This window comes from Astatotilapia calliptera, chromosome 13 (assembly GCF_900246225.1).
Source record: "Astatotilapia calliptera chromosome 13, fAstCal1.2, whole genome shotgun sequence".
In the NCBI taxonomy this organism is placed as follows: domain Eukaryota; kingdom Metazoa; phylum Chordata; class Actinopteri; order Cichliformes; family Cichlidae; genus Astatotilapia; species Astatotilapia calliptera.
The window spans coordinates 31,759,234-31,786,858 of NC_039314.1; the positions used below are offsets into that span (position 1 = coordinate 31,759,234).

The 27,625-nt window shown below is 41.1% G+C and overlaps 1 protein-coding gene across 8 annotated transcripts in view; it reads left to right on the forward strand.

Moving 5' to 3' along the window:
- Positions 1-26,788, forward strand: part of col13a1 (collagen, type XIII, alpha 1) — a 116,974-nt gene extending 90,186 nt beyond the window's left edge. For 3 of the 8 annotated variants that reach the window (XM_026190811.1, XM_026190812.1, XM_026190814.1), the window contains 7 exons: positions 6,268-6,303; positions 9,501-9,554; positions 9,644-9,697; positions 10,338-10,373; positions 12,698-12,784; positions 19,942-19,980; positions 25,310-26,787. In XM_026190811.1, the coding sequence (XP_026046596.1) occupies positions 6,268-6,303; positions 9,501-9,554; positions 9,644-9,697; positions 10,338-10,373; positions 12,698-12,784; positions 19,942-19,980; positions 25,310-25,342 (339 nt within the window). In that variant the 3' untranslated portion in view covers positions 25,343-26,787. Of the gene's footprint in view, positions 1-6,267; positions 6,304-9,500; positions 9,555-9,643; positions 9,698-10,337; positions 10,374-12,697; positions 12,785-19,941; positions 19,981-20,082; positions 20,161-25,309 lie in introns of those variants that run through there. The other 5 variants (XM_026190808.1, XM_026190809.1, XM_026190813.1 and 2 more) reach the window with 4 other exon arrangements.
- The last annotated feature ends 837 nt before the right edge of the window (positions 26,789-27,625 follow it).

The window sequence follows — 27,625 nt, forward strand, 5'->3', positions numbered from 1 at the left end:
CCAGAACGTACTGAATCTCATTTTTCATTGGACTCAGACCTTCCTCCAGTTTTCTCTAATAAGGTTGAGCACCCCTTGCAGCTTCCTGAAAATCCCTTGGTGGAAGCCTGGGGCACCTCCCACACTGCAAACAACAGAGGGTCTAACCAGCGATCTCAATTATGTTCATCCTCGTGAATGAGCTTCCGAGTCACGGACTTTAAAGTCTTATTCAGCCGCTCCACCACTCCTTCAGTCTGAGGGTGGTAGACATTCAGGGTGCGAGACATGAACGATGAGCCCTGGTCAGTCAATATCTCTTTCGGGATGCCAACATGGGAGATGATCTGCAACAGCGCCTGCGCAGCGGCACTGCTTCTGGGTATTGCGTTACATAATCCACCTGACTAAATACAAAGTGATAGCTGCGTCACTACGTGGTGACGCAAACTAGAGGAAAAACCTTTTTTCCTGATAGCTCTCTGTTATACTCTTGATCTGCATGGGCCCCCAACCCCTATACAGGAAGTCTGTTTCAGCTCTTGGTCCTATGAGTCTTACCCAATAGGTATGCAGAGGTCAACTGCTAACCCAGATAAGAAGAAAACTGAGTAGCCTTGCAGATCAAATACTGTCAGTCCCATTGGTTTACGGTAGCTCCCCTATTGATCATGGCACTTGTAATTTCTGAGGAAAGGGCCCAAGGGAAGATTATTTTAACAGGCTAGGGTAAACTGTAAAAGCTATTTGCACTGATCAAAATCAGTACTCAGACTTTTACCTTTACTGTCTAACAAAGAGTTAAAAAGTGAAGGTCCACAATTTAGACTTTAATTGCCAGAAAGCAAAAGCAAAGGCAAATAGTAATAATCATAAAACACTTGAACTATATGTAAACTATACGTATCTAATTAACCTGGTCTGAGCTAATGCTGATTTTGTTCTTATCTTTGGTGGGGAGAGCTTGGAGAAAGGATGAGCACAACCTAAAGATCCACTTATCCCCATGTTCTGAGTTGATGGTAATCACCCTACAGGAAAGCAGCTGGGGATTCAGGGGGAGTAAGATGAACCAAACTCCTTCTGAATGAACCATCACAGCAAAATTGAGCAGATGAAAAGCCAAAAAGTACAAAACCAGTTTGCATGTTCACAGTTCAGGCTGTGGCTTTCCACTGTGTGAACTTCTCATCTCATAGAAGACAAAAGGGAAGAACCCCAAATCGCCCCTCACTTTTAAACTGCTCACCCTTTCTCCCCATTCACCCACTGGACATCACATCTGAAGTGACATCTAACCTCACCCCCGGGGACATCCAATGACATTATTAACGTCTAATCGCCCAATGTCCACCCACACGTTATCATGCTCTCTCTATCGGACTTACAACATTTAAACTTTCAACTTTAAATCAAATCAAATCAAATCACTTTTATTGTCACATCACATGTGCAGGTACATTGGTACAGCACATGTGAGTGAAATTCTTGTGTGCGAGCTTCACAAGCAACAGAGTTGTGCAAAATACAATAATGTAAACAAGCAAAATACAAGAATGGCTACATCTGAAACTAATAAATATATGTACAATATATAATAGTGTATGCATTTCTGGATGTGTATACTAAATATTTTCTACGTGTGTGTGTGTGTGTGTGTGTGTGTGTGTGTGTGTGTGTGTGTGTGTGTGTGTGTGTGTGTGTGTGTACACATATTTTACAAATTAAATAGAGTAAACAATAAATAAAATATATAAAATAAATAAAATAAAATATACAGAGTGAGACATGTGCAAAACAGTGGCATTACTGTACAGTATGGAGTGCATAATGTTAAAGTTCCAGTAGTGAAGCTGAGGTGTCTATGAAGTGTTCAACAGTCTGATGGCCTGGTGGAAGAAGCTGTCTCTCAGTCTGCTGGTACGGGACCGGATGCTGCAGAACCTCCTTCCTGATGGAAGTAGTCTGAACAGTTTATGGCTGGGGTGACTGGAGTCCTTGATGATCCTCCCCGCTTTCCTCAGGCAGCGCTTCCTGTAGATGTCTTGGAGGGAGGGAAGCTCACCTCCAATTATCCGTTCAGAGCACCGCACTACTCTCTGGAGAGCTTTGCAGTTGTAGGCGGTGCTGTTGCCATACCAGGTGGTGATGCATCCAGTGAGGATGCTCTCAATGGCACAGTGATAGAAGGTCCTGAGGATGCGGGGGCTCATGCCGAATCTTTTCAGTCTCCTAAGAAAGAAGAGGCGCTGCTGCGCCTTCTTCACTGTTTTGTTTGTGTGTACTGACCACGTAAGATCCTCAGCCAGATGTACACCAAGGAACCGGAAGCTGCTCACTCTCTCCACAGCAGCGCCGTTGATGGTGATGGGGGTGTGTACTTCTCTGCACCTCCGGAAGTCCACTATCAACTCCTTTGTCTTTGCGACGTTGAGGGTGAGATGGTTGTCTTGACACCAGTGGGTCAGGGTGCTGACCTCCTCCCTGTAAGCCGTCTCATCACCGTTGGTGATAAGACCCACCACTGTAGTGTCGTCCACAAACTTCACAATGATGTTGGAGCTGTTAGTGGCTGTGCAGTCGTAGGTGTAGAGTGAGTACAGGAGAGGGCTCAGTACACACCCCTGTGGAGCACCAGTGTTCAGTGTGATGGGGGATGAGGTGATGCTGCCCAGTCTGACCACTTGGCGTCTGTCAGACAGGAAGCTAAGGATCCAGCTGCAGAGGGAGCTGCTCAGTCCTAGATCCTGCAGTTTCCTGTCCAGCTTCGAGGGAACGATGGTATTGAATGCTGAGCTGTAATCTACAAACAGCATTCTCACATACGTGTCTCTCTTCTCCAGGTGTGACAGGGCAGTGTGTAGTGTCAGGGCTATGGCATCATCAGTGGACCTGTTGTGGCGGTATGCGAACTGTAGAGGGTCCAGTGAGTCGGGTAGTGCAGAGCAGATGAAGTCCCTGACCAGCTTCTCGAAGCATTTGCTTACGATGGGGGTCAGGGCTACAGGTCGCCAGTCGTTCAATGAGGAGATGGTGGAGGATTTGGGTACAGGGACGATGGTGGCCATTTTGAAGCAGGCTGGGACTACAGACAGAGAGAGGGAAAGGTTGAAGATGTGCGTGAACACTCCAGCCAGCTGAGCCGCGCATGACTTGAGGACGCGGCCGGGAATCCCGCCCGGACCAGTAGCTTTGCGTGCGTTCACCTTCCTGAAGCACCTCCGCACATCCTCCTCAGACACAGTGTGCGCACTGACGTCATCCGCGGTGCGCACACTGTCCGGTCTCATGGTGTTCGCTGTGTCGAATCTAGCGTAGAATACGTTTAGATCCTCACACAGAGAGGCCGTGGTCTGCAGTGTGCTGGTTTTCCCTCTAAAGTCTGTGATCGTGTTTAGTCCCTGCCACATACTCCGAGGGTTGTCAAACTGTTGCTCCACCCTGTCCCTGTACTCACGTTTGGCTGCTTTGATCGTCTTCCGGAGTTGGTAATGTGCGTGTTTGTAGTCCGATGTGTTCGCGGAGGCAAAGGCGGTGCTCTGTGCCACGCGAACATCTCCGTTAATCCAGGGTTTTTGATTTGGGAAGGATTTAACTGTTCTGGATGGGACGACATCTTCCACGCATTTCCTGATAAATCCGCAGACTGAGTCTGTGTATTCATCAATGTCCCTAGCAGCCACGTGAAACATTTCCCAGTCCGCGTGATCAAAACAGTCCCGCAGCACAGACTCCGATTGGTCTGTCCAACAGTGCACCGCCCTCCGGGTTGGAGCTTCCTGTTTCAGCTTCTGCCTGTAGGCGGGCAGGAGCAGGATGGAGCGGTGATCTGATTGGCCGAATGGGGCGCGGGGGAGGGCTTTGTACGCATCCCGGAAAGAGGTGTAGCAGTGGTCGAGTAGCCGATCTCCACGAGTGTTAAAGTGGATGTGTTGGTGGAGTTTGGGTGAGACTTTCTTCAGGTTTCCCTTATTAAAGTCCCCGGCTGTGATAAACGCCGCCTCTGGGTGTGCGGTTTCCTCGCTGCTTATCGCGCTGTACAGTTCCCTGAGTGCTCGGTCAGTGTCGGCTTGTGGGGGAATGTAAACAGCCGTAATAATCACTGCTGTAAATTCCCTCGGTAGCCAGAATGGCCGGCACTTAATCATCAGGTACTCCAGGTCCGGTGAGCAGAAGGATTTGACCGGGTGCACGTTCGCATAATCACACCAGCTGTTGTTGATCATGAAACACACACCACCACCTCTGCTTTCCCCAGTAAGATCCTGTGACCTGTCCGCGCGATGCACGGAGAACCCCGGTAGTTGTATTGCGGAGTCCGGTACCTTGTCCGATACCCAGTTTTCTGTGAGGCAGATCACGCAGCAGTCCCGCATCTCTCGCTGGAATGAGATCCGTGCCCGAAGCTCGCACAGCTTGTTCTCCAGAGACTGCACATTAGCCAGTAATAAACTGGGTAACGGTGGTCTGTTAGTGCGCCGTCTCAGTCGAACCAGAACGCCAGATCTTCTCCCTCTGCGTCGGCGTTTGCGGCCTCCAGGGCCAGAAAACAAAGGCGTCTCAGGTGAGATGGATGGGGGGGTCTGCAAACGGAGCGTCCGTGTTGCAAAACTTGAACTCCGGAAAGTTATAAGAAAGACAGTCTTTTATGTCCAGTAAGGTTTGTCGGTCGTACACAAGGAGACAAGTGCTACTCGCGAAAAAATGAAGGAAAAGTAAAATTAAACACAGAAAAAAGCTGTTGCTTGGGGGAGCTCGTGACAAGGCTGCCATACTCGGCGCCATCTTGAATCACCTACTTCAAACCACTTCATTACATTTTCATCTTTCACCTGTCATTCTTAACATAGAAAATGCATTTACACACTCAGTCACATATCAATACAATTCACTTTGTTTCATTTAGCTTATGTATTTCTACTTCAGTTAGATTTGTGTTTAGCACATTTTCACATGAACATTCATTGTAACATCATCTCAGTGAGGCCTGAATCATTGTTATTCTATTTTCTGATTCATTATACTGGTTAACTTAAACATATTTACAACTAATTAACAATCAGTAAAACCACTTATAAATGATGGTTCCGTGTTTGACAGTTACAATCTTTTTTCTCTCCTTCTCCTCTTACCTCTTACATGAATCCCATCATGCGTTCTCTTTCTCTGTGACCTTTAACACAGATAAACTAGGGCAAAGGTTGAATCATTCATTACTATGATTTACTCATCCACATACTGTACTTCATTCTACATTTCTATGGATTCATTTACATGCTTCATTGTAGCCTCTATATGCTTTCCTATATATAATTCTAGATGTTTTATTCCACTTTTTGTTTAAAGTGTGGTGAGGACATATCCTGATTAACATCGACTCCAAGATTTCCAAGAGTTAAATAGGAGAAAATTCACAAACAGGACCTGAAAAATATATGAGGCCCTTCAGCTGACCCACTTTTTACTATTGTGTCATCAAAAATGTTCTTGGTGGAAAGGTGGTTGACAAGAAACCATCCTTAAACAGGAGGAAATAGCTGGAGTCTGTGTGTATCAATAGTAAAAGGTTTCATGGACTGATGAATCCAGATTGTACATTTTTGGTTGAAATTGTTCTATATTAGGAGACACACACACACACACACACACACACACACACACACACACACACACAGATAAGCAGAAGAGATGTGTGAATCTAACAACAATTTATGACTGTGTGTAAAGCTCTGCTTCAACACTGGCTGAGTGTTCTCCTTTCTAACTTTGCAGTGTCTTTATGTTGCAGTGTAAATGCCTTGAGCCAAGTGGCATCACAGCTTTAATGAATATAATATAATTGAATTAAATTTAATTTTTTATTATAATCTTTCTAAAATGGACCATGTTGCTGTAAATCTTTGGCTTTACAAAGAATTTATGGTTTATGTCACACTCAATAAGTTTCATTTATAGCCAGTGCTCATGTCAGTATAGAAGTAAATTTTATTTTTAAAATGGTAAAATATGCCTTTGATATAATCACAGTGAAATTTAGAACAGCCATCACTGCGAAGAAAAACATGATGCCATCACCCACTATGACCAAATCACTCACTCTTCCGCTTCATCACTTTCATCGCTCATCTGTTGTGATCATCTGAATATGTTTTTGAAGTCACTTGAGTCGCTGCTTCACTCACGCCTCCTTCCCCCATCTCCCCATCCAACTCTGACTACCCTCCCCATCTACCTACCACCTCGTCCCCTCATCATCTCTGCTCTCTAACTGTGTACAACACTATACAGGGGGCTCATGGGTTAGACGGCAGACCAGGTGCAGTGGTGAGTGGTGCAAGTCACATTCCAATCCCTTTCTCTTTCTCCTCTTCTTCCTCCCTTCTACTCCCAACTATTGCCTGCTTGATGTCCTTAATGCCTGCTTGTTGTATACTGTATGCTTGCTTTGTTGCTACCCATGCTTGTCTTAATATTTTTCATTCTAAAGAAACTCTGTGAGGACAGGAGTGCACAGAGTTGGGTTTGGAGGATACAGTGGCACTGAGAACGTATTATCTATATGGTGATATATGGGAAGTAATTATTTGATCCCCTGCTGAATTTCTAATTTTGCTCACACAAATAAATGAACAGTCTCTTTTATTAAGACAATAAACAATAAACCTATATATGTAGCTAGATATATATGACTAATGATAGATAGTGCTGTGATTGGATGTTAATCTCCCTGCAGACCACATGACCATAAAATATGGCAGATGCCACCACAGAGTTACAGAAGGTCTTCGGGAGTTCCCTTGCGATCCAAAAGACTGGAGTCTTCAGATACAGTCTACTTTGTCAGTTTATTGGTCAAGTCAACACCCAAGTACTCATAAGAGTCCACTGTCTCAATCTTAATTCCCTGGATGTTCATTGCTATAGGTGTAAGATGTTTCTGCCTGCGAAGGCCCATCTCCAGCACAAACTGGAGGTGGTTTTCCCAGTGTTGAATAGACAGTTTTGCTGCATCAGCCAAAACAGTCCCCATCAGTTCTCTTTACTCTCAGTCATCAGAGAATTCTTGCTGGAAGTAATTGACCGAGTTTTAAGAGACATCTGTGCTGTATTGGGTGTGTGGGGTGCCTGTACAGACACACATGTCTGAAATCCTACGTACTGATGGACGCTGGTGAGATAGTTCAGGATCCATGTAGTGAGATGATGGTCCACACCTGTATACTCCAGCTTGTCTCTGCGAGTGTGGTCAGGGCAGGAGTGGTGTTCAAAGCACTGGAGAAATCAAAGAACATGATTCTCACAGGTTTCCCAGCCCTTTCCAGGTGAGCAAGTCGGTTGTTGGTTTCTTCCTCTTGAAAGGGAGTTTTTCCTTCCCACTGTTGCCAAAATGCTTGTTCACAGGGTGTCATCTGATGGTTGGGGTGACTCTGTGTAGGGTCTTGCATTATTAAGCATGCTGAGTCGAGTGTTGTTGTGATTTGGTGCTATATAAATAGCACCAAACCAAGGGCAGCACGGTGGCACGGTGGTTAGCACTGTAGCTAATTCCAGCTTTTGTCTTTTCCCTGACGTCCTTTGAGAGCTTTGGTTTTGCCCATCATGGTGGAGAGGTTGATTCTGTGGACAGGTGTGGTTTCTACACATAAAGAGTTAAGATCAAAAGAGAATGAATGATTTATTGGAGTCAGAATTCAAATCAAATCATTTTATAATTTTGATGTAATGTGTTTTCTTCTGCATTTTTGGTTAATATTCGGTCTCTCTCCATTAAAATGAAACTACCATCATAATTAGAGACTGTCCATTTCTATGTAAGTTACAAATGTACAAAGTAGGGGATCAATTATTTATTTCCACCAACATAGATAGCGAGTTACTATAACTAAAAAGTTTTCTTCGTACTTTGTGTTGATAGTAAATTTCCCCTTAAATGGTGGTGTACATGTACAGCAGCAGAATTGAGTGTGTGCATTGTGACCATGAAAACTTGCAAATCTTCTCTGCCAAACAACTTAGTCTGCTGTTGAGCTTCTGGTACCCCGGGTGAAAGTCTGCTACCTGATTATTACTTGTCAATGACAAAACTGATCATTGACAATCATCCATCTGTTTTGAGTATTACCAACACAAATTACCTAGAACTGTTTGGTTACAATGACTCACCATCTTAGTATGTTCATCACAATTTTCCAAAAACATATCAATATTCTTTGTGTTCGTTTGCGTTTTAATTCTTTACACAATCAGCAATAAACCCTTAAAATTTTAAGCCAACTTCACCCAATTCAAAACAGGCTAATTACAGTTTCCTGGTTTCCTTCCTTTTAGTTTGCAAGTTTTTATGTTCAACATGTCTGCCTGCTTTCCTAGAGACATGAAATATGTATATTTCCTTATCAAGTACTGTCCATCAAATCTCATAACCTCTGTTTTCACTCTGGTTTTTTTTATTCAAAAAAAGATTTGAATAATGGCTTGTCTACAGGCAGTTGTGTAAGTTTCCAGAGTTGACAAAAGAAATTAGCCTGTGCATAAAGATGGACATACAAATGAAACTAATTTAGGCAATAGATGTTCAAATTGCTTTCAAAGTAAATTATCTATAGGAGGTAAGCTCTTTAACTGTATTACCATTATAAAAAGAAATAAAAACTTGTTATTCAGTTTGTTTCTTGTAAAAAGGGAAACTCATCAATGACTCCTGCTAAGCTGATTAGGTATGAAGAAATTTCAATTATTTTTTCCCTATTTTAATTAAACTCCCTCAACTACTTTTCTAAGTATCAGTAACCTGAAAATTTAAACCATAAATCCATACGGTTATGAGATATAACCACATCTCATACAGGCCCAGCCACCACAAGCACCTGAGAGATCTTGGAATTTGAAGCTGTTTATGTGTTATGGCAAGTTGTTTTCCAGATCGTCTTAACTATTCCAAACTATTCAGTGTCTTGTAAGCGATTGCCAACAAAACAACTTGCCAGCTCGTATAGAATGCCATTATAGTGTCAGTACTCCAACTCTGATCATACCTTAACAGTTTCCTGCTTCCTGGCCCTCCTAGTACCAACGTCAGGCTGCAAAGCTGCCATTGCTGGAAAGTATGCAAATAAGCATGCAGAGATACCTGTGCTGCATGTTTAAATATCATGTAGTACACGTGGACAGCTGCATTACAGACAGGGGTGCACATGCTGGATATGCCTAAGATGCAAGATCTTCCTCTCCAATCTTGATTCATACTTAGACAGAAGGCTGCAACCTTGACATTTTATTCATTTTCCCTCGTTTAATACAGTTTGGACAGTAGTTCAACAAGCTTGGTATATGCTACAAGTACCAGCAGAAAATTACCTTGTAGAAATGTTCTGTTATCTCAGATTTGTGAAGAACTGGTTTAAATGCTCCAAGATACATTGTACCAGAAAGCTTGTTGATTTACTGATTTGAGGCATTTGATGATCCTGACTATTCTGTTTGTAGATCCTACTATTTACTTTCCTTAACATGTTTTAAAGGGTCTAGTAGGACCTGCAGGTGTGCCAGGGCCAGCAGGACCAAAGGGAGAGACAGTGAGTAACTTTTTTTTTTTATTCTAAAAGATGCATCGAGTTTAAGATCAGGCGGCATGTACAGGTGATGGTTTCTGTCACAACTACAGGGTGAAAAGGGTGATCCTGGAATTCCAGGACCAACAGGGCCGCAAGGCATCCCCGTAAGTCTGTGTGTGTGTGTGTGTGTGTGTGTGTGTGTGTGTGTGTGTGTGTGTGTGTGTGTGTGTGTGTGAGAGTGTGTGTTCGGGGGGGGGGGGGGTTAACACTGGTAACATTTTAATTTGCATTTGCATCCTTCACAGCAATATGATTTACACATCAAAGGGTAGGGAGGCGAACTGTGCTGGTGAAAGATAAGACCAAGTACTATCCATACAGTACAATCCTACAGAAGGCCATTTGTTCCTGCTATCAATGACACTGCAAGAGTTCAAGAAACAATTCATGCCAATGTTTGCATTTGTTACGCTTCAAACTCATGCGGCAGCTACACACTGCTGTCACAAACACATCTACTGGGATTTCAGTTTTGTGTGGGACGATGCTTCAGTTTCATTTTCACTCACTGTTTGGTTAAATGTAAAGCTGTTTCAAAGCTGTTTAGTAAAGATATGGAAAAATGTTTGTGTGTATTAAAAGCGTATGGAATGAGTTTATTCCATATTAACACAGTGGCATCACTTTTTTATGGAGAGTACTGTATTTGGCAAAATAACAACAGTGATAAAAACATGTGTCCTTATTCCCCAAATGCAGTCATATGGCACAGTCCCCAATGTGACATCTGATTTCTTTTTACAGGGATTAGTAGGACCACAGGGACTCAAGGGAAATCAGGTAACATACTGTCTGCAGTGTTTGGCCTATTATAAAAATAAAGTAACTAACGTGATTGTGGCTGATCATCTGTGCACACACACATGTGTAATTTCATTTATTAAGTAGTTTATGTTGGTAAATATTATTACCACAGTTGGCATTTACATCCACAAAATTGTTGTTGAAATTTCTTTCTGAGAAACTCTGACAATGTTCTTTCTAATATATACAGATAATATCTGAATTTCAATAAATAAATGTTCTCTTTGATATTATGCATAAAAGTAAAGATCAGTGAGTCATAGTTTAGGCAAAATGTTTGGTTTGCAGGGGATTTGTTTTGAACCCAATGGTCACTTGGAGGCATCTCGATGTCAGGCTTACTGTTAAAACAGTCATAATCAATTTTAGTTCCAGTGCTAATGTTAAACTATTCTAACAATATCCTCAGTGACATCCTCTAAAGCACCTTTGTTTTTAGTGGAACTAAAGAGAAAAAACTGTTTTATGAATTAAAACATCATTGTGTGCTGGTCACATACCCACCCCTCAGAGAATGCCTGTTTCCTTCCCATTAACCTGTGACAATTAATATTTCCACTTCCATTTTGTTTTATCTTTGTGGGCTCTTTCAGCACGTTCAACTGGCCACACTTCCAGTGTACACATACAGAAACCCAAACAATCCACCTAAATGTGAATATCCAGTTGAAAGTGTTGAAGCTGTGAGATTGTGTTGCTGTTTTTACTTTTTCCTATCTTCCTTTGTTTCCGCAGGTCTTCCTATCCCCTTTTCCTTCCCTTCACCTTGCTCTGTGGCCTGCAGCTCTTTTTATTGCTGGGATTGCCCTCTCTCCCTCTCACAAATTTTGGCCTTCTGTTCCTCCTCCTCCTGCATCCTAATGTAGTCTTGGGTTCCTTCTCTTACACTTACCTCTTAACTAGTCCTACTTAACAGTTGCTCTTCCTTGCAAGCATCCTTTAAGTCCCTCCAGCCCCTGAACCTTTAACCTGTAACTCGTCAGTGTTCTCTCATCACTGTAAAATGTGTCTACTCATTAGATGCTAGCACAACAAGATTTTCGCATTTCTGGGTTCATCTTTGTTTTTTAAACAGCTTGTACAAATCTAACTGTGATCAGTCTAAACCTTACACCAAATATTACCAGTGTCTTTACTGCAGGTGCTAAAAAAATACTACATCTGAAATAAACTGCTAAAAGCCCAAGCACTGGGTTTAATGGTATCCAGATGAGACGACAGAAACAAAAAAGACCGCAGCAAAAGTCATTTTCTGCTTAAAGTTACAGCATGAAACTCTTATCTCTTAATCCCTGCCTGTAGGAGCAGACACAGGTGACACAAACATTGACCTGAAGGTCCTTCTTTACCTTAGAATCAAAGTAAAGACTTTTAAGGCCTTAAATGCCTTGAAGCAGCTTGATTTAAATTGGAGCTACATAAAACTGAATTGACCTGAACTGAATCCACTTGATGAAGTCACGTAATCATTTTGAAATAGCTGCATGCCAAAGTAGCACATATAATGCAATTAAATAATGAAGACAATGGATTGATGTTCTTTATTTTGATATATATGTTAATATTGAGAAAGCATCAATCTGTTATTCTTGGTCTAACAGGGTGATAGGTTTGTTTGTTAAAAATGGTGCAGGTTTTAAGTTTAACCAAATACTTTTCCCCCTCCTGGTGTTAGATTGCTTTTTAACACCTAAATGTAGACTTCAGTTTGTAAATTTAGTCGATTTTTCCCGTAAAAGACAAAATTATTTATCAGGAATTGTCCACGATGCAAGAAAATAAACTATGCATCAAAATCCAACAGTTTCATGTTACTGTGACAAGTTTAAATGTCACTGTAGGCTGTAGTTCAGGAGTTAGAGCAGATCATCTACTACATCTACATCTGGGCAAGACACTAACGCCAAGCTCTCTAATGCATCCTTGAGGGTAAGAATGTGTGTGAATGTTAGCTAGAAAGCACTTCAGTAGAAAAAAGTGCTTGTGTGAATGAGCCAAGCTGTGTAAGCTGTACGTGCACTGTTTCGTAGTGTGCATGTTGGCCCTGGTAGGAAACCTGCTCACCAACTGCAATGGCTTACTTTTTCCTGTTTCCTTCTACTCCCTCCCACTCTCTAGTGAATTTAGATCGCTAAATCATACAAAGAAAACTAGTGAATCAAAATGACGCTAAAATTTCTCATATCATCTGTTGCATATGTCAAAAAACAGCTATTGAAATCTTACAAACAAAAGCATTTGCTTCTACTGTGGTGTAGTAAGGAGGATTAAATTTGTTCTTTTTAATACACTGTTTGCAGGGAGAGAGGGGCAAGAAAGGCAACAGGGGGGCCAAAGGGGATAAGGGAGACCAAGGAGCACCTGGATTAGATGCCCCCTGTCCATTGGTATGTCAGTAGTTCTGTGTTTAGCCATGAGGCAAAGGGAAGAAGCAGCAAGTTACTCTCAGGACATTTCAGTTGGACAGCTTCCTTTTGCCTCATTTAATGTTTCTAATCAACCTCAGAGTGGTTTTGGTCCAGTGGTCCAGCTGTAGGTTATTTTGACAACACGACTAGAATCAATATACATCCTCAAATCCCTCATCCATTCAAAAAACCAAAGGAGGAAGTGTAGGACATTATAATAATATCACACTATCACACCATGCGCAACTATCACTGCTGGTAATAATCATTTTCATAATCATAGTCATAATAATATATCTGTATCTTTCAAGTGGCATACTAAGGAGCAGTAATACTACATAAATGATAAATTAGGCATTACTAATACCTTAGTAATGCTTAATAGTGTGACATTATTATAAAATACTACTGAAAAAGAAAGACATTCATGAGAGCAAAGATGCTTGAGACTGGATCACAGCTATGATTGAGGAACTTTTCTTCCAGGTCCCAGACAGACAGGAAACAGGCAGCCACAGAGACACCAAAGTATTCCCACTCCACGCTGAACTTTCTTCCTGCACCTTCACCTCTGCAGCTTTGTAGTAAAGAAAGTTAGACAGTTCAGCATAGACTAGCTATAGGCAAGAGCTTCTAATACTAAATCAAAATCAATAGCATACCTACTGTCAGATTTCTCTCTGGTGTTATTTTATCCATTATGTCCATCAGCACTGTTGGCTCTGTTCTTCCAGCCATGGTGCACTGGTTGTTTTGAACAAGCAAAGCAATCAAAGACTGGGGAAGATGCTGATGGTCTGCTCTACTTGTACCAGTCAGATACTCTTAGTGAAATGTTAGAGAACATTAACCTCTGCATTAGAATCAGAGAAACCATTTCCTTGCAAGTCCATATCAGTGAGCCCGGTTTCTGTCAGTCTCAGGTTTCCTGCATGTTTAGGAAACTGAAGTCAGTGACATCGTGGAGAAACATCGAGATCTTCCTGCCATTAAGCAGTGGAGGGAAAACACTCTTCTGCTGCACGAGCTGCAAAACTCTTTTTTTAAATGGCTGATTTCACAAACAGGGTTTCCGAGGCATTAAAGGGGAAAAAGGTGAACCGGGCTTGCCAGGCCTGGACGGGCTGGATGCCCCTTGCCCTGTGGTATGGTGCTCTTTCTTTCCCTTTACTAGCATGCCTTTAGCTACCCTCAACCACACTCCTCTTTATGGATCCTACAGTGCATCGCTGTAAACAACAATATGCACTTTTGCATGATAGTTTAAATTTATTGTAATCAACTCACTGCTTCCTCTACAATATGGTGAGACAACATAACATAATCAAGAGTGATTATAACGACTAAAAACCTTTGAAACATAACATCACGTACAATTGTGACTAATACACCAACCTCGGATCTAAAACCTTCACAGTGTTATTTTCAAATATAGTAATGCCTTTAGTCATGGTTTCTTACACTGTTTCTTGCATGGGGCACTATTCTTCCCTATCTACAAGGCAATAGACTACCACAGGGAGTGAAAACCAGCCACAGGGGCCAGTAGCCACCATGTGCTATTTCCAAGCCCGGATACATGGGCAGGGTTGCATCAGAAAGGCATCCATTCTTTATGATCCACAAACATGTGGATTTAGTGTGTCCTCTACACAGGAGACTTGTTGATGGAATATAATCCTGGCTTAATTTTCATTTTCTAAAATATTTAAAAGTAGAATGGGAGGCAAAGCCTTCAAATTTCAGACCCCTCTTCTGTGGAACCAGCTCCCAGATTGGATTCGGGAGACAGAGGATATAGTAAGGGCTTTCTTACACTGCAATGGGTCTAGGCTACTTCCCATGATGCATGGAGTGTTTCAGTGTTTCTTGTTATCTCACCTTTTTCACTCTCTATGTGCTCACACACCGCTCTCCATCTAATTATTAGTTCTTATTAATCTCTGGCTGTCTTTCCCATCGTGTCTTATTTCTTTCCTGTCACCCCCAACTGATCCCGGCAGATGGCCGCCCCTCTCTGAGCCTGGTTCTACTGAAGGTTTCTTCCTGTTAAAAGGGAGTTTTTCCTTCCCACTGTCATCAAGTTCTTTCTAAAAGGGGGTTGTTTGATATTTGGGGTTTTCTATTATTGTAGGGTCTCTATCTTACAACCCTAAGTCCCTTGGGGTGACTGCTGGTGATGAGGTTCAGAACTGAATTGAATTAAATACAGGATAGTATTCAAGGGATAGGTTCAAGGTAGGGGTGAGATCAGCAGTGATGGGCTCTGAGCCGCTTGTTATTTGCAGTGGTGATGGAAAGGTTGACAGGTGAGCAGGCAGGAGTCTGTCTCTGACTGTGATGATTGTAGACATGATCTACAGTGAGAGGAAGGATTTATTCACTGGAGGGAAAATACATGAATTCTCTAGTACTAAGTTGAAGTCCATGTATGTGAATGAGGGGAGACGGGTGAAAAAGAGTAAAGAAAAGAGATTTGCTAATCTGTTTATTTAATGTAGTCATGAATCTGTTAATCTGTAAAGCAAACTGATTAGGTCTTCTTGATTGCCTTTCCACAGGTAAGGCTTAGACTTTATTATAAAATCTACAGGGTGAGCCAGTTATATGGATACACCGTAATAACATGGGAATGGTTGGTGATATTAACTCATTCACTGCCATTGACGTCTATAGCCGTCAATTGCAGTGAATGAGTCAATGGGTTTAACTCATTCACTGCCAATGGCTGGCAGTGAATGAGTTAAAGTCCTGTTTGTGGCACATTAGTATATGTGAGGGGGCAAACTCCTCAAGATGGGTGGTGACCATGGTGGCCATTTAGAAGTCGGCCATCTTGAATACAACTTTTGTTTTTTCAATAGGAAGAGGGCCATGTGACACATCAAACTTATTGGTAATGTCACAAGAAAAACAATGGTGTGCTTGGTTTCAACGTAACTTTATTCTTTCATGAGTTATTTATAAGTTTCTGACCACTTATAAAATGTGTTCAATGTGCTGCCCATTGTGTTGGATTGTCAATGCAACCCTCTTCTCCCACTCTTCACACACTGATAGCAACACCGCAGGAGAAATGCCAGCACAGGCATCCAGTATCCGTAGTTTCAGGTGCTGCACATCTCGTATCTTCACACCATAGACAATTGCCTTCAGATGACCCCAAAGATAAAAGTCTAAGGGGGTCAGATCGGGAGTCCTTGGGGGCCATTTAACTGGCCCACAATCACCAATCCACTTTCCAGGAAACTGTTCATCTAGGAATGCTCGGACCTGGCACCCATAATGTGGTGGTGCACCATGTTGCTGGAAAAACTCAGGGAACGTGCCAGCTTCAGTGCATAAAGAGGGAAACACATCATCATGTAGCAATTTCAAATATCCAGTGGCCTTGAGGCTTCCATTGATGAAGAATGGACCCACTATCGTTGTGCCCCATATACCACACCAAACCATCACTTTTGTTGGTCCAACAGTCTTGGAGGGATCCATCCAATGTGGGTTAGTGTCAGACCAATAGTGGTGGTTTTGTTTGTTAACTTCACCATTCACATAAAAGTTTGCCTCATCACTGAACAAAATCTTCTGCGTGAACTGAGGGTCCTGTTCCAGTTTTTGTTTTGCCCATTCTGCAAATTCTGTGCGCCGATCTGGGTCATCCTCGTTGAGATGCTGCAGCAGCTGGAGTTTGTAAGGGTGCCATTTGTGAGTAGCTAATATCTGCCGAAGGGACGTTCGCCTAATGCCACTCTCCCGTGACATGCGGAGAGTGCTGCGCTGTGGGCTCTTGCTGAATGAAGCTAGGACAGCCACTGATGTTTCTTCATTAGTTTTCTTGCATCCACATTTTGGCAAATCCAACACTGAACCATATGTCTGTGAAGGTTCTCAGTCATCCAGGTCATCGTAGTCAAAGTAGCTTGCAAAGAAAAGCGTCTGGACTTCTTTAAGTTGCTTGAAGACGTTTCACCTCTCATCCGAGAAGCTTCTTCAGTTCTAAGGTCAAATGGTGGAGAGTCCCAGATATAAACCTAGTGGGAGTGACCCCCCACAGAGGGACAAAAGGACCCCCTGATGATCCTCTAATCGCCTGAGCCAAGGTGTGAAATTGGGTGTGGGACCCAATCAGCCAGAGTTTCGGGTGTGTTCATTGTGAAACCTGGCCCCACCTTATCATGCGAATTCCTGAGGTCAGATGGCCCAGGATGTGAGTGGGCGTTAAGGCATCAGGGAAGGGATCTCAAAACTGGATTATAGATGGCAGAGAGTTGGTGTCGTAAACCCCCGCCTCTGTTCAAAGATGGTCGCTCACAGTGGACATAGATGGCTTCTTTCACTCCTCTTTCAAACCATCTGTCCTCTCTGTCCAAAATGTGAACATTGGCATCCTCGAAAGAGTGTCCTTTATCCTTAAGATGCAGATGGACTGCTGAGTCTTGTCCTGTGGAGGTGGCTCTTCTGTGTTGTGCCATGCGCTTGTGAAGTGGCTGTTTGGTCTATCTAATGTAGAGGTCTGAGCATTCCTCGCTGCACTGTACAGCATACACCACATTGTTAAGTCTGTGTTTTGGCGTTTTGTCTTTCGGGTGAACCAGTTTGTGTCTGAGCGTGTTGCTGGGTCTGAAATGCACCGGGATGTCATGCTTGGAGAAAACTCTCCTGAGTTTCTCTGATACACCGGCTACATAGGGGATGACAATGTTGTTGCGTCTGTCCTTCTTTTCCTCCCTCGCTGGTGTCTGGTCTTCTTTTCTGTGCCTCTTTGCTGACTTTGAGAACGCCCATTTAGGATAGCCGCACGTTTTGAGTGCTTCCTTTACATGTGTGTGTTCCTTCTTTTTTCCTTCAGGCTTAGAGGGAACATGTTCTGCCCGGTGGTGTAGGGTCCTGATTACTCCAAGTTTGTGTTCCAGAGGGTGATGGGATTCAAAAAGGAGGTACTGGTCCATGTGTGTGGGCTTCCGGTAAACTTCGATGTTGAGTTTGCCGTTCTCTTCAATGTGCACAGCGCAGTCCAGGAAAGGCAAACAGTTGTCCTTTGTGTCTTCCCTGGTGAACTTGATATTTTTATCCACAGCGTTAATGTGCGCAGTGAAGGATTCCACTTCTTGTGTCTTGATTTTGACCCAGGTGTCGTCCACATATCTGTACCAGTGGCTGGGTACTCTTCCTTTGAAAGAGCCAAGAGCCTTCCTTTCCACTTCCTCCATGTAAAGGTTGGCTACAATAGGTGACACGGGGGAGCCCATGGCACAGCCATGTTTTTGTCTGTAAAAGCCTTCGTTGTACTTGAAATATGTAGTGGTGAGGCAGAGGTCTAACAGTGTGCAGATTTGATCGGGTGTGAAGTTGGTCCTGTCCTCCAAGGAGCTGTCTTCTTGTAGTCGTTTTCTGACAGTCTCCACGGCCTCCGTGGTGGGTATGCAAGTGAAGAGAGAGACTACATCAAAGGACACCATGGTTTCATCTGGATCCTCTGCCATCTATAATCCAGTTTTGAGATCCCTTCCCAGACGCCTTAACGCCCACTCACATCCTGGGCCATCTGACCTCAGGAATTCGCATGATAAGGTGGGGCCAGGTTTCACAATGAACACACCCGAAACTCTGGCTGATTGGGTCCCACACCCAATTTCACACCTTGGCTCAGGCGATTAGAGGATCATCAGGGGGTCCTTTTGTCCCTCTGTGGGGGGTCACTCCCACTAGGTTTATATCTGGGACTCTCCACCATTTGACCTTAGAACTGAAGAAGCTTCTCGGATGAGAGGTGAAACGTCTTCAAGCAACTTAAAGAAGTCCAGACGCTTTTCTTTGCAAGCTCCTTTGACAACACTGAACCAGTTTCACGAAACTTAGCAAGCAGTTTGCTAGCTGTAGCATGGGAGATGGGTGGTCCCGTAGGGTGTCTTGTATTGAAATCTGCTGCAATGACCTCGTTACTGCGTTCACCAGATATCAACACAATTTCGATCCGCTCCTCACGTGTTAACCTCTTCGACATGTCAATGGCTGTGAACAAAGAGAAACTTGTAAATAACTCATGAAAGAATAAAGTTACGTTGAAACCAAGCACACCACTGTTTTTATTGTGACATTACCAATAAGTTTGATGTGTCACATGACCCTCTTCCTATTGGAAAAACAAAAGTTGTATCCAAGATGGCCGACTTCTAAATGGCCACCATGGTCACCACCCATCTTGAGGAGTTTGCCCCCTCACATATACTAATGTGCCACAAACAGGACTTTAATATCACCAACCATTCCCATGTTATTACGGTGTATCCATATAAATGGCCCACCCTGTATTATTCCTTTCACAGTCTGACAACTGAAAAGGCTCAGTCTGAATCACAGCAGCCCGTGTGTTAAAGCAAATATATCTCTAAGTATAGAGGCACCTAAAATTCTTGGTTTTCCTTTTTGTGAAGGAGACATCAAAGTTTTATCTGTCACATACTTTTGGAAAAAAAATTGGGAATCGGTGAAATATTAGGTATGTCCCAATTCATAGGCCGCATCCTTCTGAGGCCGCATTTGTAGGCCTATTACGTCACAGCGACACGACAAGAGCTGTCCAAATTCGGCCCATGAAGACCGCAAAGGCCAGGTCCTCTGAAGGATGCGGCCTATGAATTGGGAAATAGCTGTTGACTTTACCTGCTTATTGTAGCAAAAGTCTGTAAATGCCATAATATGCATGGTTGTTGCTATGGTGATAGTGTTTTTCTGTACAACTTGCAACAGCTGTAGTCCCAGATTTCATCCTGAAAGGACACACAAATGTAATTTCATCAATGAAAACTGCAGAAATAAATACTGTTTGTACCATGTCAACATATCTCAGGTTGCTTCCGCTCTTCCAGCTGTATTTGTTTCATTAGCATTGATACAAACTCAGTGCTGACATTTATAATTCTTCACAGAATAGCTATTGTTCAGGTTTAAACTATTTAGATGTAATTATAGAGTCGTTTTCAGGCCTGAAGGAATCTACAAAATCTGCATGAGTTGCACTTGTAGAATGCTGGGTGGTCAAAATGTGTTTTTATTTTCATATAATTGTAAAATGATTCAATATACTGTCCATTGTTGCTTCTAATATTGTCTCTTTTTTACTCTACATGTTCCAGGGAGATGATGGTTTACCTGTACCTGGATGTTGGAATAAAGTACGTTTGTCACAGCATTGTGTTTTTGCCTGACATGCTAACTTCATGGGGAACATTGTGTGACCTAACAACTAACATTTTGCCTTTTGTTTTTCCTTGCAGTGACGATAACTTTGGAATGGCTTGTGTGATGTACATAGGATATTTATTTTTTTTACTATTACTATTCTATTATACATGGAAAAAATAAATATATATGGCAATTTTGTACATATTGTTTATTTTAATAAATATGACGGTGTGTATGTAATGTTTTTTATATATCTATGCATTGTTTTATATGATTGGCTAAGAAAAATGATAATGTGACTGAATTTGCATTTTGTGAAGAGAATAATGCTCTTTAACTTATTGCATTATGTTTTGCTCTATTGTGATAGACCATGCTGCACTGGGATGTGGGGCTGGCAACATTTCTAATTTAGCCTTGGAAAGTCTTGGTTGAACTCTCCTCTGACAAAGTGTTGAAAACTATAATAATGAGAGCAAGCGCTGCATATAGACTAGTTTAAATTTTACTATATGTTCACACAGGGACAGGAAGCTATTTTAAATGTGCACTTTGAATTTTAGACTGTTGTGCTCATATTAAACCGAAGAACATGAAGACATAAGAGATCAATCTCATGTTTGTCCAGTAACTACTATACTGCAGTGTCACATATTCACTTCCAGCTTTCCTAGGCATGCTGACCACCACAACTCACACTGTAGGGGATACAGTGTGAGTAGATACAAGCTGAAAAAATGATAAATAACTCTAAATATGTTTTATATTTTAGATCCCACCCCTTGCCTCGCTGAAAGCCCTGCATACCCTTGGCCCTTGGCTCAATGAACTTCATGATGTAGTCACCCAAAATGGTTTCACTTCACAGGTGTGCCTTGTCAGGGTTCATTTGTGGAATTTCTTGCCTTCCTTATGAGGTTGGGACCATCGGTTGTGTTGTGCAGAAGTCAGGTTGGTGCATGGCTGACAGCTCTATTTGACAGAACCAATCAGTTAAGTAAAGAGAAACAACAGTCCATCATTACTTTAAGAACTGAAGGTCAGTCAGTCCGGAACATTGCTAAGACTCTGCAGTCACAAAAACCATCAAGTACTATGACGAAACTGGCTCACATGAGGACCGCCCCAGGAAAGGCAGACCAAGAGTCCCCTCTACTGCTCGGGAAAGAAACACAAGGAATGGACATTAGACCAGTGGAAATCTGTGCTTTTGTCTGATGAGTCCAAATTCAGGCACAATGAACCCGCATGGCTACCACAGCATCCTGCAGTGACATGCCATCCCATCATGTATTCTCTAACAGGGACAATGACCCCAAACACACCTCTAGGCTGTGTCAGAGCTATTTGACCAATAAGGAGAGTGATGGAGTGCTGCACCAGATGGCCTGGCCTCCACAGTCACCTGACCTAAACCCAGTGGAGATGGTTTGGAATGAGATGGAGCGCAGAGTGAAGGCAAAAGGACCAACTAGTGCTCAGCATCTCTGGGAACTCCTTCAAGACTGTTGGGAAACCATTTCAGGTGACGACCTCATGAAGCTCATGGAGAGAACGCCAAGAGTGAGCAAAGCAGTAGTCAAAGCAAAGCGTGGCTATTAGGAAGAATCTACAATATAAAAAAAGTTTTATTTAATACTATTTTGTTTACTATATAATTCCATATTATGTAGTAAACACAAAGGAGAGTGTAACTACCATGATGTCAGCCCGTGAGGTTTGACTCTGGGGATACTGTATTTGGAGTGTAAAATTATCAGCTAATCCTAGCAAGTTTTGGTGGGAAGCTGCATTTCGTGTCAGCAGTGTGCTGGCTTTTAGTGCTAAGTAAAGAACATCAATAAAATAGAATTTCACTCACCAAAACAGAAACAACAACTCTTGTAATATGTAACAAGCCATACTGTTTGTTAGAACAAGCTGCTTCACTTGTTTTTTGCTGTGTAGGATCTTAGTACCATTAGCAAGAATGCAATGCCATATATTTTATTAACTGTATGTTTCAAATCAAATTCTCTGCTGTCCTGCATATTATACATGTAGTTTCATATAGTTTAGAAGTGAGCTAAATGAGAGAGAAGCTGTGTATGGGACAATTAACCTGCAGAAGTTGACTCATGTTATCAGAAGTTTAACATTTTTAGAAGTTTAAAAAAGGGTGTACTCTAAAAGTATTATGTTATTAAATCGAGAAAATAGCTGTTCTGTCTCTTGCATACATACTGCTACAGTATGAAAAAGTATTTGACCTCTTTGTGATATTTATTTATGTATTTATTTTCATATTTGTCTGTAGACGTGATCAGCCACAGTTGTCTGTATCAGCACACAAATCAAAGCAGCAACAACCATTTGGATAAGCCTTATTTATGTAAATTGAAGTTTTTGTAACTGGCTGGCTCTAAGCTGTAAAATTGGTCATTTTAACAGTCGTTTTGTGGGGAATGATAAACCTTTAAGTCACAGTTTTTTGGCCGGTCTGTGTTGCCGTTCCTATTCAGCTGAAGAGGTCGCCCATTGCATTATATCCAGACCAAACTTTGCAAAGTGATGAGTTCATCAGTTAGGAGATCTAAACGTAGAGTGCTGTTAAACTGTTTTTAAGTTATCCAGTATTGCAAAGTGCTTTTAACACTTATGTCAAGAAAGAGGGCATCAACCAAGATTTTGTAACAATTTTAATTCCAAGAAGATTGATCCTGTAAACTAAATGTCCAATTGCACAACAGGAAAGTAACAGCTCTGTGTTGCTGCTTTGTGTTATTCCTCTACGTTTAGTTCATTCTAAATAGTTTTGTCAAATTCTCCTGTTTTATGACCCTTGGGTTCGGTATCCTAGTGCCGTTTTTTTTCTAGTATTCACCCCAAACATTGCCACTCTCATTTAAGGCTGCTGCTGCTGCAATCTCCTCATAGTCTCATCCTGTTATGAAGAAAGCTGTAACCTTATTGGACAATGTACATCCTTTTTTTTTATTATCCACAAACACTTTTTGTAACAGCTGTTCTCATTAACCTCATTAACAACAGTGAGCGGATGAAATGAATCCATTATATGCTGCTCTTTGACAAAGCTTTGTGTGTGATGTGCTCTGCCTGGATTTGAGGTTGCCATTAGAGATTATTGTTGGATCCTTCCCAGCAAATATTCATTGTGTCATTTTGCTGCACCTAAATTAACTTAGTCACCAGTTAGCCTTGTTTTTGCTCTGATATTTATCATGCATACTTGTGCTCAGATATTTAAAATATTTATTTTGTTCAGTGACAGTCATAATTAAGTTTACATTTATAATGATTTGGACTAAAAATAATTTAAGTGTACCCATTAGTTACAGAGTATCACAATCCAAATGGTAGACCCTGTTTAATCTGCGCTCTAGAGGATTGCATTGTTTTATGTTGTGAGGTTGTTGTTATGTCATTAACTTCAGTGCAATCCAGGTTTGAAGAGGTTTAAAACTGTATGTTAATAAAATACGTGGCATTTTTTACTCAAATTCTATGCTGTCCTACATATTATAAATGTAGATTAGTATAGTTATCATCACAGACGGTAAAGAACCAGCCGCTGCACTTGTTTTTCCTGTAATGTTTGACAGAGGTTAAAGGTAGCCCTTTGCCAGTAAAATAGGGAAAACTGCGTGAGCAAAAAAACAAACGGTATACTCTAAAAGTATTCAATTATTCAATCCAAAAAATTAGCTTTTCTACACTCTTACATACACAGTACTGTGAACAAGTATTTGCATCAAGGTATATTTTGTATAGAACTACAAATGTTTATGTCATCAAGTGTTTGCATTGACATGAGTCATATTTAATGCACGTTGGGCTCAGTGCAGATATACACTAAATTGCCAAAAGTATTTGCTCCACTGCCTACACACACATATATATGACCTTGAGTGACATCCCGTTTGTGGCGGGTGGGATTTGTGGTGTGGCTGCGGGGGAGACTGATACACTCGAGCTCAATCAGGTCATCATGCCTCCTCTGCATAAAAGACAAAAGAACTGGGTCCTGACGTTGTTGTCGTGCAGCTGCAAAATTGCAGCCGAGTGTACAGAGAACAAGCAACCAGAATAAAAGAGTGTGTGAAAAGTGTTAAGATGTGGTCGAGTTCGTTGTTCCCATGCCACAACATTTTTAATCCATAGGGTTTAATATGATGCTTGCTAGCTTCTGCAGCTAAACAGCTTCAACTCTTCTGGGAAGGCTTTCCACAAGGATAAGATGTGTGTTTATATGAGTTTGTGATCATTCTACACAGAAGTGCATGTGTGAGATCAGACACTGACATTGCAGTCTTGCATTTGAGTTCACTGTCTCTGCTGTAATTCATCCCAGTGTTGTTCCATTGGCTTGAGGTCAGGACTTACGTTGTAAACTGGTGTGCAGTCATGTTGAAACAAGAAGGAGCCATCTCCCAACAATTCCCACAAAGTTAGGAGAATTAAATTGTCCAGAATCTTTTGGTATACAGTGGTTCCTTGTTTATCGCGGGAGTTACATTCTTAAAATAACCCACCATAGGTGAAATCCGCGAAGTAGCCAACTTTAATTTTTTACAATTATTATAGATGTTTTAAGGCTGTAAAACCCCTCACTACACACTTTATACACTTTTCTCAGACAGGAATGAACATTTTCACGCTTTCACTCTTCTTTAAACACTCTCAAAGTTCAAACCTTTGTAGAGAAGTAAGTCCAGTATTATAGAATGAAACCAAAGATCCAACCCTGTTTTCAGTTCCAACTACAAAGAAAGGAAATACAATCTATGTTTGTTTTCAACAGTGTCTTGCAAACAAGTTCAGGACACTAGGTAACACTGTAATATGCCCGGCGACTAACAGCATGATTCCTCTGTAATTAAAAGGAATTTCCGTGTATTTTATTTGAAATTACAATGTAATTATATTTATATACACATAGAGTTAGACCTCTACAATAAGTAGGGAGCAAGTCAGGCTTTTATGGGAAACAAATAATTAAAGTGCTTAGGAAAAGTGCTTAGGAAATTGTGCAGTACTTAAAATTACTTAAGTATGAAATAAATATAATCTAGCAGCTAAATCTAGCTTAATTTTGAGATATTTTACAGGAAATGAGACAAAAATTATACTGTAAGTACTAAAACTATAGGAGAAATGTATATATGCATATATTGACTATTTAGCCACTTTTATGGCTGGAGTAAATCAGAACTTAGGCAGCAGGAAGTAGGGAAGAGATGTCCAGTACATAAGTTCAGTCGAAATGTTAATATTTCTGCTGCTCTGTTATTTTTATTAAAACTGTGCTCATGTTTAAAGGGTCAACATCCTTTCCAACTGGCAAAGAAGTAGCACTACTGCAGATGATCTCCCACAAGCCACCAAAAGGAAAACTTTGGATATAGTGTTTGCAGTTTTTACCCAGTTGGCTTTTCAACTTTTTCCTGCAGGCTGGGCACAGGGCTAGTAGTGTCAGAGACTCTGGTGGCTATGCTCTGCTGAACACAGTAACCTCAAAAAGACTGGATAGTAGAACATTTGCTCCATGGTGTAGTTGGTCATTGAAGTGTTTCTGGACAGAACAGCAATGCGACTATCACAACCACAGAGAGCTAGAGGTCGAGACTTTACCTGCTGATCTGTTCCACTGACTCATCTATTTATCACCTAAAAAAAGCATGGTCACTTGCAATGTGTTGTGTTTGATTTGAAATCATTACCGTAACTGTGATAAAGAATTCAGAGCAGCTCACAGAGCAGATATATGCCATGTGTTTCCATGAAAAACCAAAATGCAAAGGGAGACCCACTTGATGATTCCTTACTGATACTAGTTGACACACTGCCTTTTTAAAAAGAAAATCCCTTTAACTGCAGCTATGACCATTTTTGAATGATTGTGCTGTATGTATGATGTGTGATACCAGCATCGCACATCATGTTTGTTCTCATATATGATATTTTTTACTTTTTTGTATGAACGCCATGTTCACTGCTGTATATGTATGTATTGTACAAGATGAGAATTTAATGTATAAATGTACGTAGCGTGTAAATGGAGTGCATGAATTAAACATCTTTTAAGTAGTGAATACGCATCACAGTTCTGAAAGGGTGGTATTCATATCTTGACTAATGATTTCTTGAGAAATGTATAATTTGTAAAATACTTTGACCTATTGTTTACCAGAAATTACATAATTTTAACATTTGCATCTTCCATATGTCCAGCCCCGTCACTTATTCTGGCTCAGAAAAATCACATTTGTTACCCATTATATTGAAATGTAATTACTCTTTTTCCATCTAAAAACAACACAGCTTAAATCTTTTTGCTCATTTGTTACTGTACATTGAGATAGCATAAAATGACTTGTCAGCATTTCACCTTCCTGTTATTGTAGTTCAGATGTACAGAAGCATTCCATGTCATCCTGACAGCTGCCATGTAAACAGACTCGGGTCAAAGTCGTATTTTATTTTATGGGGATTTTTCAGTTTTGGAGTTCATTAGTAAAAGAATGATGTTTGATTTTTTTCATTGGGTACAAGTGCACCTGGAAAATTATAGTTATATTTATTAAAATTTAAAACGAAATTATGAATCACGTAGCTTCAATCAATATTATTTTAAACATAAATCATAAGTGTCAACACTACGGAAGCGTAGAGCTGCCATCCAGGCAAAAGAAAATTCGAGCTATATGACATTATAACATGAAAACTTTATTGTATATACTCATATTTGAACAACATAATATCACATATTAAAACATACATAATTATCACGTTATAACAAAAATGATAACTATATAAATTTTATATTGTAATAATGTGATAATATGTTGTTCAAATGTGAAAAGTATATTGTTAGAACAATAAACTTTTCACGTTATAATGTGATATGGCTCTATTTTTCTTTTGCCTGGCTGGCAGCTCTATGCTTCTATGTAATGCAGCTTCAAAAAAAAAACAATACTAGTAAAGAAAAGACTTCTATCACATTTATTTCTTTTCTGACAGTGCTGTCTATGAAATAATGTTGTTGTTTCATTTAAATGGGTTAAATATTGTGTTTGTTTTCTTTGGTTGTCAAATAATGTTGTTTATTAGCTAATCATATGCTGTTTTGTTTATTTGATTTTTTTTTTTTGAATTGGTGTTTTATTTATTTAACTGTTTGTCTATTAGATCTGGATCTTTTGTCTAAAACTGCATCCTCCACCAAGTCCATTTTTGCAATCTCCAAATAACCTTCTGGTTGTGCAATGTATATTGTGTATTATATAATCAGTTTTATATGTTTAGTTGCATCATTGGTTTATCTGCTTATAAATCTAATTACATTTGTCCCTTAGCTGTACTTATTAAGGTTTTGTAGACATGCAGCCCCCATCCACATGATGCCCCAGTTATACAGGCCTTTGTACCAGTCACTGACCCCCCGACAACCACCTGTTGCTAGGGAAAATGTGTAATGCCCAACTAGTTTGCAAAACCAGTGGACTTATCTACAAGCTCTGGTTAGCTACTTTCCTAGCTGTAGTGAAACTATGAAGAGGGCAACACAAACAGGAAAGTTGTACCTCCACCCAGTAAGACAACAGTTTTCAGAAACCACTGCCAACCAGTCAG